At 35.9% G+C, this 16,992-nt stretch overlaps 1 protein-coding gene across 1 annotated transcript in view; it reads right to left on the reverse strand.

The window, feature by feature from the left end:
• LOC145673030 (A disintegrin and metalloproteinase with thrombospondin motifs adt-2-like) overlaps window positions 1-16,992 on the reverse strand; it is a 121,281-nt gene that overhangs the window by 80,685 nt on the left and 23,604 nt on the right. The window contains exons 3-5 of the mRNA XM_081742352.1: window positions 12,009-12,183; window positions 9,213-9,360; window positions 4,056-4,093 (exon numbers count right to left, since the gene is read on the reverse strand). Of these exons, the coding sequence (XP_081598478.1) occupies window positions 4,056-4,093; window positions 9,213-9,360; window positions 12,009-12,183 (361 nt within the window). The remainder of the gene's footprint in view (window positions 1-4,055; window positions 4,094-9,212; window positions 9,361-12,008; window positions 12,184-16,992) is intronic.

Genomic DNA, 16,992 nt, shown 5'->3' on the forward strand with positions numbered 1-16,992 from the left:
TGATTTTTAAAATAATCGCATCATGATCAGAGAAACCGGGATCAAATACTTCAAGATTATAGGCAAATTGATTTTTACTAATGATGAACTGATCTAGCGCACTTTTATTATGACGTGTCGGTACATCCACTAGCGCTTGGAGATTGTACACATTCAGCAGATCTCGTAGATCGGATTTCTTTTTTGCTTCCACTATCCAATTTACATTAATATCACCACAGATGATCATTTTTTCAAAGTCTTTTCGTATGAAGTCCAAAAGACTTTCGAGTTTCTTTAAGAAAACAGTAAATATGCCGGATGGCGACCTATAAATGCATATAATACAAATGTTAACACTTGGTAATTTAATGGCTACAGCTTCAAAGTCAAATTCACAGGTAAATTTTGTAATATCTATTTCAGAAGCTTTTAAACTGTTGTGAACAAATATGCATACACCTCCACGTTCGTGTGAAACACGAGAGAATTTAGTGATAAGATTAAAGTTTTCAAAATTGACCTCCTTAATAAGTGTATCATTTAGCCAGTGTTCACCAAGACAAATAACCTTACATTCTTTCAAATCATCAGCTAAAAGTACATCAAAGTATTCGAGTTTATTCTGGATCCCTTGTACATTCTGATGAAAAATACTTATTGTATTAGCTATCTTGGATTCGGATTTTCCATCTGGTGTGCTAAAAAAGTTACATTTCTTACGTTATTTTGTCCGGCTGCAAACGATACTGTATTATCATTGCTAAGACCTGTACGGGGGAAAGTAAGAGGAATGGGATCCCTGTTCCTGTTCTGAGCCTTAATCATATTACTTAAGTTTTCACATACATGACGCTTTCCTAGATTATTCAAATGTAAACCATGATGGGTGTGAAATTCTCGTGGAAGACTACTTACATCTAATAACTGTACATTTTTAAATCGACTACAAACTTTACTAATGATGCTATTTGTTTTATGTACTTCTGAGTTAACACAAGAACTCTTCAATAGATCATGCCGGTGTGGCAGATTAACTACTATTACATTTGTATGAGTAAGAGTGCTGAGTGTAGTCTTCAAAACACGGACAGCATCTTCAGACTCATTTTTTGACACATCATTAGTGCCTCCTATAAGTACAACAGTATCAGTATCTGAGAATGATTTCTGGTCCACACATGAATTTACAACGTTATTTAGTTTTGCACCAGGCTTAACAATACCTACTACGTTCATATCATCACACTCCTGCATTAATCTGGAAGCAAGACCACGACCGTGACTATCTCCAACAATGAACACCTTCCCTTGCACTTTTTTTACCCGATTTACTGAAATTGAGTTTCCATTTTCAACACCAAAACATGACTTACTGCTTGAATCCTGTGACGGAAATCTTGGGCGATCCTGCTGGTTTAAACGATCTACACGTCGCACTTGAATAGGCCTATTTCCTAGGCTAACTTGCTTTACACTATCACACTGGCCACTTAACTCACTGAATCTGTTTTTTGTTTCAATATTATAATCGTATTGTAGACCTGATACTTTATTACCCAGTAGTTTACCCTTAGTATTTGAGTTGCACACAGTGTCGTGTCTCTCTGCAGCTTTGACACTCCATTGGCAATTTGCTCTTGCACTTGCGTTGTGGATAGGGCTACAAATGATTTTCGGAGGGCTAGAATTTCCACTATATTGTGATTTCCAACCGGAAAAAGATGGTATCTTCGCGCTGTTATTAGGTTCACTAGTAGCATTTGGGACTTCGGCCGTAATTCTTACGATGTCGCTCCAGGTCTTTCTATTTTGCCTTGTACTTAACGATTCTTGACCCAATTGTTGAATTTTATCTTGGCGTTGTAGTTGCTGGATATCTTGCGCTAAGAGTTCGACAACTTTACGTAATGAATGTAGTTCCTCAAGAAGATTTGAAACAAACTCAGCTGAAATTGATACCTCACTGAGTTGATTGTCATTTGTTTTTTCACAGCTGCTACACGACATGCAAGACCAGCTTAAAATATTGGAATTTTTGTCAACTGCACTGCACTTGCCAAAATGAAAGAACTCCTTGCATCTTTCACACTTTATGCCGTTTTTCAATACTCTTTTACATTTACCACATTTAGTATTAACTGTAAAATTACCTGACATATGGGACCCATTTATACTGTCCAACACACTGTCCGCCATTGCGATAGGCATATATATTAGAATTGTAACAATATAGCTCCAACTTAAATTGAAAGAGCTCTTACAGACAACCCCATCACCATTGATCAATTGGTACATAATGAGTACAAAAGTTTCCGAAACCGTGGAAAATTGAACTATGGAACTAAATATCTCGAAAACTAGTAACTGTACAATTATACTGCGACTTGATTGAATTCACATTTGACCTTGAGAGTTGCTTTCGCGGCAGCCAATCAGATTACTGCAAGGTTGTTAATCCTTATGTAGTTGAGTTCTACTTCGCTAGATATGTGGTATGTTCTTAGCGACACGGAAGACTTCAACGTGTCTTAGTATTCGCTTGCTGAAGTCAATTTGTTGCTGAAAGTTTGACAAAACCGCGTCACACTCTCATTTGCTTATCCCAAGTGTCAATTCGGATGTTGCATGTATAAGGTGGTACATTTTCTTCGTAGATTTGTAATCGTTTAAATAAAAAAGAAACCATATTTCAGACATTCGGTGGCGTTGCAAGGGATTTCATCCAAATGGGTACTGTACTTTTAGAAACGGAGAGTAAGAACAAGCTCGAATGGGTCGAGTAGCTACCGGAAAGCAATAACACATTTATGACAGATCTCTATATCAAACATTTTTGTAAGATGGCAGAGAATTTATGTAGACTATAATTATGCATAATTGCATACCGCTAAGGGTAATAGCCTGTAAGTTCCAAGAGAAATTCTATTTAATGGCTACAAACTATTAAAGAATATAATTCTCCAGTCAATTTACAATGATACACTATGTAACCCAAGCGTTTTAGAGTAAAATTGCGTAAATAACAGCCAAAAAGCAGCATTTGCTTACAAAAGGAGACAACTGTGCCCTGCTGGCTCACTTTTACCGTAGAGTGCTCGTTTCTTGTGTTCAAAAACTTCGACGCTGGACTGTGCCATGGAAATACTGTACTGAACAAATATAACATATTCGAAGGATTTCTTGCATGCCTTCCACTGTCACTTACTTTCTTTATTCCATCTTGTGTCATTATCATTCAATTTCTCTCAGTTCATATCGCCTAAAGGTATAAAGTGGGATGTTAACCGATTTTTTTTTAATTCAAATTATTTTTGAAGTTCATCTCTTAATAAGGATAAAAAGAAACAAGTTTTTAAAATTATTATTAGCCTACATATTTTTTATGAACATATCGACACAAAGAAAGCAGATTTAATATGTGAGGTCATCCTATTCAATTGAACAAATTAACTATAGTTAACAGAGATGAAGGGGGGGATGCAACAGCATACGCAGAAGGGAGGTTCAAGCACCCAATTTCGTACAATTGCGGATGTTTGAATACATATTTTAAAAATATAGTAAATGCTTATTTTTGCCTAATATCTTGTTGAAAGGTGGAAGGTTAAAGACCTAAACTCCTCCCTTGCAGAGGGCAGCGAAGGCTTAGTGGTAGAGCGTTTGTTTGTCTCTGGTGCATAGGGTCCTTGCTTCGATCCCAGCTCGCGCCAAGTGAACTGTGTGGTGGACAAACACCGTGTACGTGGTTTTTTCGGAGTTCTCCCGTTTCCTCCCATGTTCTTCATTCCATTATTTTCTTCATTTCTCATCATCACCGTTCCTTTAACCTAGTCGGCATAATTGTGGGACGTAAAACTGAAAATTTCATTTTATTTCATTTTCCTCTCTTGCAAACGCCACTGGAAGCATATGACTATTCTCACAATAATCTTATCCCCATGAGCTTCGAAATGCACAGATTAAAGTTTTTTTCTTCATTGCAAATAGTTTTGACGTTAAAGTGTAAGTCTACTTTTATTGTGAGTCTACTTTTAATACACAAAAGCAAACTGAAAGGAAGGAATTGGTCTTACCTCATCTAAAAGATAGTCAATAGGCTCAGCAAGAAGAACTGAAAAATGAAGAAAAAAAATTAATTAACTAAAATATGAATATTAGTAATTGGAAAAGCCATACAATTGTTTCAAGTACAGTAAAACCTTTGAATAACAGACATCGACGGGATATGGTACTTTGCTGTCAGTTACAAAGAGGTTAAACAAACGTACATTATTCATAGCTGATGTGTTCATTGTACAGTCATTCATTAGTTGTAAATGTAGATATAGGCTAATGTCGAAATTCTGTATTCAAGTGCTCAAATTACTGGGGGAATTAGAACAAAAAGTATAAAGAAATAAAAGTGCCGCTCCAGGATATAATTATATGAGGTACAAACTACAGGGTTAGCGTAAATGATTCACCGGTTTCAAAGCACTGTTTATTTACAAGTATACGACGGGCGATGCATGAAAAGATACATGCACTCACCAAGTTCCTGGTGCACACTACAAATATTTAATGTGTGCACCCTTGATCACTCGGCACACATCCAAACGGTAATCCAGTTCCGTCCATACGTACATTCTAGCATGTTTCCGTCCGTGTCAGCCATAGCAGTAGTGATGCATTTCTGCAGTTCTTGCAGAATTACTGGTATTGGGGGTACATAAACTTTGTCCTTAACATAACTTTGTTCATAACCAACATCGAAATTTCGTATCTATCATATTGTGATACATATTCCTTGATTTACTTATTATTTAGTATTCAGATCAAGTAGAAACACTGTTAAGAATACTCCTGTATTCGAGGAAGTCGATTTAAAAAGTTGTCATGCTAATATATATATATATATAAAAGGATGGCTTGAAACAACAAACGGGGGAGAATGGCAGAGCAGACCCAGTTAGTGTTCTGCACTCTGCTCGGTCTCGTGGCTAAACGTTTACGTTACACGAAATACATTCACCTTTAGCTTCAAGATATATGCAACTTGCAAAAAAGAATGGATCCTGAAGAGTATGTAAGATTCACAACTAGAATGTACTTTACTATTAGAAGATTGGAAAAGTTCTAGTCAGGCATAAGGTCAGCGAACCATGATGAAGAATATGAAAAGTATTCGTGGGGCTATTCATGGACAAGGAATGTTTGAAAGCGTGCTTATGAGATGGACATACTAACCCTACAAAAAATTTGCGAAGAAATGAAAAAGTGTTCTGACAGAAGTCCGGCTACATCCAAACAACACATTGGCACGAGACAAACCCGTATAGAAAGAGATGACAAGCAGAGATATGGACAAGATGAAAAATTGGCTGTCGACACATCCTCCTTTTCCGGTGATTGATGTGGTTATGTCACTCAGTTCTGGTGTCGTGGGCAGTGTAAAAAAGTCAATTGCCACATGTCGCAAGAGTTATGGATAGCAACAGTTTCCAGAATTGTTGGTGGAAATTTCAGGTCTTTGAAACTAAAAGAGAGGAAAATAGTGACATTAACATTTGAAGTCAACTTTTTGAAAATAGGGTACAATAAAATGACTATTGACCCAATGACATTTCTCTAGGAATTTGCATTTACAAGCAAACACCGAAAGATTTATTAAAGTATTTTTTTTTATATGAGCTGACTCCTTACTTACTACCCCTTTTTTCAGACGACAGGGTGCGTAAGGGTACAAAATCATCCTTATATTCAAGATTTAGAACATTGCTAAACACAATCAAAGTTCCACTCAATCGAACTGTAGTGGTAGACAATGGTTTCCTTTTCCACGAAATTTGTAAAACATACGTCAAATTCATTCGTGATCTTTATGAAGCAAACGTTACGGTATCTTTGATAAGCATCCACTTTATCTTGAGGTGAGAGATATTAAGAGTACTGAAAGGTTCAGAAAATGTCAGGTGAATACATCAAATATAGCAAACGAAAACAACAAACTTCGTTTTATTTCACTACTAAAGAAGGCGGTAATTCAAGATAATGTAACTGTGAAACAAGGAATTGAATGTTGATGTGCTTATTGAACCATCTGCTACAACCCTCGCTGCAGAGTATAATTCTGTGGGGGTCATCGAGGAGGACATTGATTTGCTAATTTTCTTGACAAGTTTGGCTACTAAAGATCTGTTTCTCCTCGTTTATTTTCGAAAACCTGAAATAAAGGATGCTCCTGACAAATTGTTTTCCACACCATCTACAATGAGATTGTATATATCTAATCTATAAATTACTTCCATTTTCTTGTAGTTATTTTGGGCAACGGCGCTTAAAAGTGCACAATTTGTAGATAAGAAGAAGAAGAAAAATGTAGAATATTTGTTGATTTTATATAGATAATCATGTAATGTCAGTTGTTGAAAAGAAGATAGGTATTTGTCTATTGTTGCTATGGCAACATAATAAATATACATAAAATAAGAAGAATTAAAGTCAGAACCATTAAGTTGTTTAATCGTATTTACCAATTTTTGTGATTCGAACTGTGGGCTATAAATGTAACGAATTCAAATATAAAATATAACGTTACACATCCTAAAACTTCTCAGCACCTGAAAATCTACTTCTTCACGTTCTGAGTAAGTGTAATAACACATCATCCTTGTATTGATAGCAAAACCAAGTTCTGCACTTTGTCCCATAGCAAACCAGCATTGTATGAACTCATAGGTATCTTCAGAGATCTTAACATCAGTTCATGGATCGTATAGACACAATCTAATGATCCCTAATATGGTAAAAGTTCAATAAAACAATGTAATATTTTTTATCACTTGAACTACAGATATGATCAGTGTCATGCAATTTCATATATCCCTCGAGAAGTCGCGCTGAAAAAGTAACGCGAGTAGTCGCGCGCGGTCAAAAGGACCGCACGAACATAATGTGTTGCAAATATCGTTTTACACATTTTTCGTTTCTTAGAAACGTAATTTTGTAGATTTTCTGATTAAGAGGGAATAACATTTTTATTATTATAATAAATTTTACAGTAATAACTATTAGAGGAACCTACAACTAGACATGGACTGTTTTTTTTTATTTCTTATTTGGAATTAAATGTTTTCTCGTTATATATTTATTTAGATAGATAGCTACGCACTGGTTTTATTGAAAATTCTAAATCTAATGATGATCTTTTGTTTTTGTCAACTCTGGTTCGTCTAAAATTAGAAATGCAATAGTAAATTAGTAAAAAATATAATATATAAACGTAACACTAAAACAAAGCTTCACAGCGCATTTTACATTCAATTACAGCTCACTCGTAGCTAATCGGTTAGCATACAAGCCTTTGGCGTGGGACTTCTGGGTTCGATTCCCAGTGGGAGCTCATGTGGTTCGGATCCCACGTTAATCAGTAACGTTTTTGGATCCCACGTCTTGCATAGCCTTGATGCTGAAAACAGCGCTAAATTGAAATCAAATCAAATTTACATTGAATTATTATACGGTCCTCTTATTTTGAAACTTCTCCTATACAGCACTACATTGAATTATTTTTGGTTATCTTCAAATTAACACTATTCTACACCTCGTCGTTGCTTATTTCGTCCTCTTCTGCTCTGACTACATTCGGGGAATCGCTGGTCATTTCTGGGTTTAAGATCTTCAGATTCGCTCGCAGACTCCTCACTTCACCTTTCGTGTTCCCTCATATATAGGCTATACACACTTGTTAGCTGTGTCGACCTCTCTTCCGTCTATTAAAATAATATTTATGTTTATAAAGCTTAAAACATCTCGAAAGCAAAGGTTACGTGCAGAGTGGAACACTGAGAAGAAACATTACACGGTTAGTCGCGCGCAGTGGAAAGCACCGCAGAATCACTAAACAATGACTTGTAGTTAAACTAAACAGCGGATAACGGAGTGATTGAGCAGGAATGTTCGGGAAGGTGAGGGGGGAGATTAGCTAGACGGAGAAGTCTGTCGGACAAACAGAATGGACACACGATCGAAGTTAATTTCCCTGCGGTGCTTTTGACCGCGGCGCGACTACTCGAAGGATATCTAATGTTTTGCAAGAAGGGGTTGTAACATATTCACACAGATTAAGAATATGAGTCTACCATATAATACTTATAAATACAGTTTTTAATATCTTCTAATACCATCGGAGATGTATTTTATCCATGCATTTAGAATTTTATTTTGCAGCTTTATGTAGAGATTGACAAGAGTGGTATATAAATGTAATAACTGTACATATGTGTTATACATCAAATTGAGTCCTTATGACTTAAATACTGTTATTCTGATACCGACTTTCCATTTTTACGAGGTTGGTACACATAAGGGAAATTGTTTCGTACCCACCGGGAAGTGTAGAAGACTGAAAGTGCGACAGAGGGCAAATCAGAGAAGTGAAACTGTGTGAGGGCGTCGAAGGGACTGGAGCGGGTGCTATTTACAATAAGTGTAATTTAAAATACCTTAAGAAGTGTATCTAGGTATTGCAAGCGAAGGCAGGATGCTAGCACGTAGAAATGGAAGTGCTATTGAAATCAAGATGACTTAAAATGCATAAAGAAGTATTAGAGAGTTTATATTCTGTGCAATTAGTTCTCTACAGTAAGTTATATGTAATGACGCTTACGATAATTATGCTATTTTTATCTTATTACTTTACTTAAAAGAGTGGCACCTACCTTATATGTTGGTCTTTCTATGCGAAATACTATATTTTATCTGTAAATTTTTCTATCACTAACCTTAATTTTTAAAACCTGTATCAACTAAATACGTAACGCAACTTCATTAACAAAACATACGAAACATTTTTGTCTCTGCATTCTAATACATTACATCTTTCATTTAAAAACTAATAAAGCTTTACATGATGTTGAGAGGACAAAAAAAAAAAAAAAAAAAAAATATTGAGTGCGTCGTGTCTTCATTCTTTAAAAATCCAAATTATTTAAAAGCAAATTCATTTTGTAAATTCTGATTCTTCAAGAACTGAAAAAGAATTCCCCTGCATACGATAAGAAAAGTATTTTTTTTAAACAAATAAAGATGAAACGAGATCTGTTGTTAGTTTATTTTAGTTTTTATGAATGTTTAGCTGATTCATTAAAATATTTTATTTTCCAAAATATATCCTTAGTTATGGCGTTTTCAGTAACCCAAGACAAGCCTCTATTCTTCCGCCTTTATAAATAATAGAAATCCTCACTTACCTTCATCATCGGAGAAGCTGTTGGGCAAAAATGGCGCCCTCATTAACAAATGGGGTGAAGTATTATGAGATGGAGCCAGGAGCGAAGTTAATCTTGGTGTCAAAGGACGAATTTCAAAGGTGTCATTTTGGAGCATAAGAAATCCATGCTGTTAAAATGTAGAAAAGTAAAACATGTAATAAATACACTATATTTATATATGAGTATATAGAATACATAGTGTTAATGTAGATGTGTCGTAAATTTAGGAGATTCATTTTACTAAATTAAAAAGGTTCTAATATAAACGGGTGGAAAAAAATGCTTCCTTGCAGAGTTATAAACTGCCGAAAATGTGAAACGTTACGTTTTAAAAATTCCCTGACTTGAATACCATGGCACCTACCGCCAGTGATTTCAAGAATTGCACAGGAACTGACACGTGGTCTTTCTAAATATCAATGTTTTACAATGCTCTGGTAGTCATGCTATGAGTACTCAATTAGTATTCAAGTGTTTCCCCCCTCAGAGCCGTAGCTAGAGATTTCGGCGCCCGGGATGAAATAGAATTTGGCGACCCCTACACTCAGCTTACCAAGCTTTTCTTCTTTTTATACATATAAGACAACCAGCTTTTGTTGTTATGCTGCGCTGAATTTTTATCTAGCTGTTTGGATAGACTATTGCAACAGCCAAAAGTGATAATTATGTATTCTTTTACAAACAAGAGCTGTTCTCAAGAAGCTTATCATCATCAAAATACCGAACACGTATTTCAGAGTTTGACCTTTCTGATTTTGAAAACGCTCCTGCGTAGACTATGTCATTACTCGGCACCTTGTACATCAATCACCTCAATAACTTTTTAAGGGAATAAGTAAAAACTCGTTGTGACTCTTATTTAAATGTTTGGATTCCGATCGAAGCGAGCAAGAAAAGTTTTAACAAATCTATTTCTTTGCAAACTGACAATATTGGTTTAATAGGGCGCCAATATCTTTTCGGGGCGATGCGTCGTTTACTCATTTCCAACACTTTTTCTTTCTTGTTGCTTGTTCGGCGCCCTTTAGGTGTCAGTACCCGGGGCAACCGCCCGCTCGCCCCCTCTAGCTAAGGCTCTGTTCCATCTACGCCAGCGTACTTTATACAATTTGTGATATCGGGACAGGGGATTGTGGAATATTGATATTTAAATAGACCTCACACTAATTCCTGTGTAATTCCCTGAATGATTTGCTATAGGGCTCATATTTTTCAAGCCAGAAGATTTTAGAACATGTTTCAAATTTTCGGCGGCTTATAACTTTGAAAGGAGGTGTTTTGTGACCCATGCTTATTAGAACTTTTTTCTTTCATCTAATAATATAACTTTTTATTTCACCTTTCATCTAAAGTCTCCAAAATTTATGGAGATCGGCTACGTAGAAATTTGAAGTAGCCACCAACTACCCCTACAAAAATTGTTGCGGAAGTACCATAGGATTCTGAAACATGGATTTTTGGATAGGGCATATACTAGTTTCTAAGTGAAGAATTGACCCAACTACGGTATGTTCCATAGTTTTAGAGATATGTACTTTGAAATTTCATTTTTCCATGTTTTCGGCAGCCTATAACTCCGAAAAGAAACATTTGTGCACCAAGGTTGGTCTATATTTTTTGTCTTATCTTGATAGGAATCACCTCCCAAACGTTGTCGGTATTGTTTTGAAATACCCTGTATATTTAAAATCAATTCTTCAATCATGACTACATGACTTCTTTTAAGGTATGTGTAAAACAATATTGTCATATTAGATTGAAATAAAGAATTATTTTCCTTACCGATAAATTTTCAGAATCACACATACTATGATCTTTGATCTTCAATATCCTTTTTAAAAAATATACCTTTAATTATCGTACCGTCGTAATAATGAAGATAGTGTCTTTTTTTTATATGTGCATATAGTGAATAATTTAATTGTTTGATTTCTCTATAATTCATTGTACAGGGAAAAACAAACCTCATACATAAATTAAGTCTTATCATTTACATATATACTTTTAGGACAATAAAAACTACACACACACACACACACTGCAGGGGTAAAATTGCATCTGAAAAGGTAGGGGAACGGTAGGTAGCGGCATGATGCCACACCGTTCCCCCTGCCTATCTTTGAACATTGTATTTTTTTTAGAAACTGGGGGGACGTTGCACATATTTTTTCGAGTTGGGAGACGGCGTCCCCCATATTCCCCCGCACTTTTACCCCTGTATATATATATACGACGATATAGTCCTTATCTGGTGGTACGAAACGGTTTACATCAAACGTGGAATACCGTTTTTTGTTTTTTAACACTCGTATAACATGTTCGGTATACCCCAGGGGCAGCAGGTTGGGGGCCACTAGTACTTACATCTATCTATAATCACCTTCTTGAGTAATACCTACTTTAATCAGATTCGTTAATTCTTACTTGGCGCTTAGATTGGAGTTTAGTGTGTCTTTTTAGCACCGAGGTTATATAAGACGTGAACCTACAGCTTAACGTGGGATCCAATGAGATCCACTTAGTATTTTAAAAAGCGTTTCCAATAATATGTTTTGATGAATTTCTTCGGCAGCGACTTCAAGATTATAAAATGAGCATAGACTACTATCGTTTAGTTTAAGTATAACTTTCTCAAGAATTTTCGCCTCAAAATTTGTTTCCAAAGATTACTTGTAACACCTGAAACTCAGAAACGACTTTTCTTTATATGCATTTATTTCCACGAGTAGAACCACCACTTCCCAAACTGTACCAGAAATCTCTAAAGGTTCTCACCATTGTTCGTTCCCTACACAAACTGACAGCGGCAACGCTGGTGTCATCACGGTGTAGATAGTGACACACAGGTACAGGCGTTTGAAGGTGTTCTTCTACTTTTCCTATTCGTCGAATGACTTTTAAATTTGGAGACACTAAATGACGATTGGGCTGTAAACGAAGTTGAACTGGCCTGAAAAACAGGAAAAAAAAAATAATAATTATGTTCTATTTCATAAAGTTGATCTTTACATACCCTCATAAATAAATATTTGATTCTCCAAACGGAAAATTGCAAAATGTTTGAACTGTTTATTTCGAGAAGATAAAGATAATCGAATTAATAGAAAGTATTCATAACTTCTTTCTTACACAAGAACCAAATAATACTAGTTTAGCACCATACATACGACAAGCGAACAAAGGATTTTTATTTAGGTCCTGCAACTCTGAGAGCTGTTGCGCCAGAAGTTAGGAACTTCCAAAAGAAAGTTACTAACTTTCATCTTTAGCGGTTAGACTCTGTCAACTCGCTACTAGTTTTAGTTTTTGTTTGTTGTATGGATAATTTACCTCCTTACCCTTGAGTGATTTCAACCACAAAACTAGATGTAAAGCATAAGAAATACACATGTATCATGTATAACAAACATCAGATTTATATAGCCATTTTAAGATATTCCAAGAAACCCAAATGTTTCTAACCGAAAGCGTTGAAATCTTCTACTCAAGAAATGACTGATGAAAATATATATGTATCGAGTGTACCGTTATATGAATGTAAGGCATCGATTCTTCGAGAAGAGGATAGACGGAGAATGGAAGATTTTGAAATGTGGTGATATAGAAGTATGTTGAAGAATGGGTGGTTAACGTAATAACCGAAAGACTGCTGGAAATGGTAGAACAAGAAAGGAGAATGCTGAGAAATATTTCCAAAAGAAGAGATAGGATCAGGGTCAGCGCGAGGGGGGGTCGAGCAGTGCCACCGCCCAGGGCGGCAACTCTAATGGGCGGCAAAATTTGAAAAAAGAAAAGAATATTATCAAAATATAATGCTTCGTTATAGGCCCACATGAAAAAAATAAAATTGTGTTCAACTGAGAATGTAATTGAACTTACTTCACTCACATTCATGAAATTCAGAACATTCCCTTCATTTTCAGTTACCAAACTACTAGCCACAGGTATCTCATTCAATATTTCCCTTGCCGTCTTTCTGCTACAGAGCAAATGACAATAATTGTTCGTTGTGTACAAATTACACACAATAATGGAGAATGCCTCGCAAAAATTTGGTAACACTTTCTTAGTTTCGTACCGATAAAAGACACCACTTGTCTAGGACTGACAGAAGAAATAATTAAACAGCTAAAGGAAATAAACATTTCTATCGAAGACATGAGGGGCAAAGGATATGACAATGATTCCAATATGAAAGGCAAACATTCAGGTATTCAGAAGAGAATTTTAGAAATGAATTCCCGAGTCTTCTATGTTCCTTGCAGTAGTCATTCACTAAACATTGTCGTTAACGATGCAGCCACAGCATCTTAGTACGCCGTTTCATTCATTCATTTATTTATTTATTGTTTGTATAGTTAAAAGTTTGACATATTTTGCGTCAGTTCAACGTTGGACCATACTAAAGGAGCATATTAGTAGTCTCACTTTAAAACCATTAAGCACCACAAAGTAGGTGAGCCGAATTGATGCTCTGACTCTACTTACGTTATATATCAAATAGGGGAGGCTTATGATGCCTTACATCAAATAAGTAACAACAATAGAACAGATAGAATAGTCACCCACTATGCTCTGTGTATAGTAAACCAGCTCCGTGACTTATACTTTCCTTTGCTCACTTGATATCCGGTATGACTTTTTAAACCACGTAAACATAGTAAGCAAAAGTCTCCAAAGCATTCATTCTCATGTGTTGGATGCAGTCGGGTTTATCGAAAATATATCTGAATATTTTGAAAGAGGCAAAAATGATGCAAAGTTTCATTCCTACTTAGTTTATGCTATGGAGTTAGCATCAGCATTGTATATAGATGATCCACGAATAGGTACTACAATCTAAGCTCGACGTCGAAAGAAGAGAGTGTTTCAGTACGAGGCAGAGGATGAAGCAATCGAAGATCCACAAACAAGATACAAGATCGATTTTTATTACAAAGTTCTAGACGTGATTGTGTTAGCTTTAAGAGAGATGTTCGAGCAACTTAAACATCACAGCGAGTATTTCGATTTTCTTTACGATATAAGTAATCTTAAAGATATTATGCTACCTGAATTTTTGTGTGAAAATTTTACTAAACTTGCCAGCATTTTTTAACACACGAAGAATCGAAAGATATTAATCCCAGTGTTTTGGAAGACGAACTAAAAGCGCTATATGCTATAATTAAGCCTAAGTTCACCAAAAGAGATTTAAAGATTAATTAAATGAAATAAAATCTGAGTTTTACCTCCCATGGTTATGCCGGTGAGGCTAAAGGAGGCGGTGAAGATGAGAAATGAATGAAATGGTGGAATGAAGAAAGTGGGAGGAAACGGGAGAACACCGAGAAAACCCATGAGCACGGTTTGTCCACCACAAAGTTCACACGGCGCGAGCTGGGATCGCACCAGGGACCCGAAGCACCTGAGGTGAACGCTCTACCACTGAGCCACCGCACCGAGGTAGTTCAATTTTTTGTTTCCATTTCATACATGTTTTTAAATAGAGCATCTTACTTTTTCGTGACACTTGAACGTCTTCTGTCAAAATAAGGTTTGACACGTAGCCAAGGGGGGGCTCCGGTGGGTCCGGACCCCCCTCCCTTCGAGACTAGAAATGAAAAAAAAATTAAGAAAGGATGAAACAAAATGAAATGAGAAAAAGAAGGATCAGCGTTAAAAATAAAGAAGCTACAGCAAACTTTTGGTTACTCTTTCTTTTGAGGAGATTTGTATTACTTGCAATACATGGTGGCGAGGTGAGCGAGATAACCTAGAAGAGTCAGGGAATTTGAAATTTCTAGAAAAGTTACGGAATTCTCAGAATTTCTGCTACTTGTCCGAGAGATTTCAAGCTTCCGAAAGCATAGTGCCGTTGTGTAAGAGCGTGGACATTTTTTATCATAATTTTTCGTCATCGCATCCTTGCAGTATCAAACATGTTATTTCAAAAACAATTTTCTACTGCTCCTTTAACCTGTCATTTGGAACAGACAGTAGTTGACGGAATAATAAAAACAAAAATTTATGTAGAAAAAGTTGTTAACAGTTGATTCAACAATGAAAGGAACGCAGATATTGTAAAATGTTTTACAAGACATTATTGTGAATGTACTTTTCACAATAGTTGAGGCCATAATGAAAGGAAAATTGTTATATTTGAATAAAGAGAGGAAGGACGTAAATATTGTAAAATCTTTTTGAATACGTTTTCTTATTATTTTACTCGAGATTTCTTCATAGTTTTGTTATTAAAATACTTACCACATATCCTCATTTAATTGTCCTAACTAACCAATATTTGTTAATAGTAAAGTAGTTTAGATTGATGGAGGTTTTGGGCCTTCACAATTTCATTTCTCCCCCCCCCCCCCCGTTGCGAAATCCTGGCTAAACGACTTAATATATGTTACAGTAAAATAGTTTAGAATGATCTAGCCCCTGGTGTGTGATGACCACAGTATTTCATGTTTCGGACCCCCCCCATCACGAAATCCTGGCTACGTGCCTGAGGGGCGGCATGTGAAAGTTTCGCCCAGGGCGGCAAAACTGCTAGCGTCGGACCTGGATAGGATGATTGGATACATTGTAAAACATTAAGAACTCATGCTATTAACTATGAGGGAGTTGGGGGTGGAAGAAGAAAATACCTCGCGGAATGTCACAATTGAAATATATATGGACCAAATAATAGATCAAAAGAGGAAAAGTGAGAAGACACATCAAATTATTCGAAAGATATCTGACCCGAAGAGAAGAGGAAGAAGTTTATCCTAAAGTTTTTTTTTTTTTTTTAAGTTGAGGTGAATTCACCCTTACCCTCGACTAATTTTAACTTATTGAAATAGACTTCATTGGCAAATCTCAAAGACAGCACAAGCCATTTTCCAAGAAAAGTCATGGCTAAACTAACAAGAAGGAGAAAATGGAATAAACTGGCAAGCCAAAGCCACGATAAAAGCAGAAAGCATGCATCATGATTCATGAAAATCTGATAGCTTCTAGGCAAGGTATAGCTTAACATGCAATTATTCTCGAAACTTATCATGAAGTTTAGTTTTCAAAGTTAGGGGAATAAATTAACTCTTTCGTTGCTGATCGATTTTGACCTCAAGCAGTGGGGATGATTGGGAAGCTTGAAAGGAAACATATGACATATTTCATCATAATGGAACAACCTTTTCATGAAAATTTATTGGAAGGTATACTTAATATATGCATTTTTAAAAGACTTCTGATTAATGTTAATCACAAATAATAAAGATAAATCTGAAACGAAACCGACATTATGCTTCATAAAAACTGGTTCTTTTCCAAAATTTAGTGGAATGTAATTTTAAAATTGGGGTAAATTCAGTCTCTCGTTCATAAATCTTTCTCCCTTTCTTCTCGAATTGGCAAACTAAACGATTGAACTGATGTCCTAATTGGCAATGCGATGCTACGCCACTGCCAGGCTACCCCTTCTAGGGAAATAAATGTACAAAGCTGGAGATAGAACTGAGAATTCAATACGTAATATTTGGATAAATATTAATGTCAATTGAATATAAGGTAGAGACCAAAACTTGCAGAGAGTGCCCCAAAAGTAGGTTTACAGACCTGCACCTATCAAGTATGGCATTTTAATTGGTTAAGATAGTGAATTTATTTGCTTTGGTTTGTTCCGAGCTTAAGGTATAAGTGAAAACAAATTCAGAATAGAGAAGGAAGAAACCAAGTCAATACCTGTATGGATAATAATAAGTAAATAATGTAAAATCTCATGACCGATCAG

This window comes from Thermobia domestica, chromosome 16, assembly GCF_964235325.1.
Source record: "Thermobia domestica chromosome 16, izTheDome1.hap1.1, whole genome shotgun sequence".
Taxonomy (NCBI): domain Eukaryota; kingdom Metazoa; phylum Arthropoda; class Insecta; order Zygentoma; family Lepismatidae; genus Thermobia; species Thermobia domestica.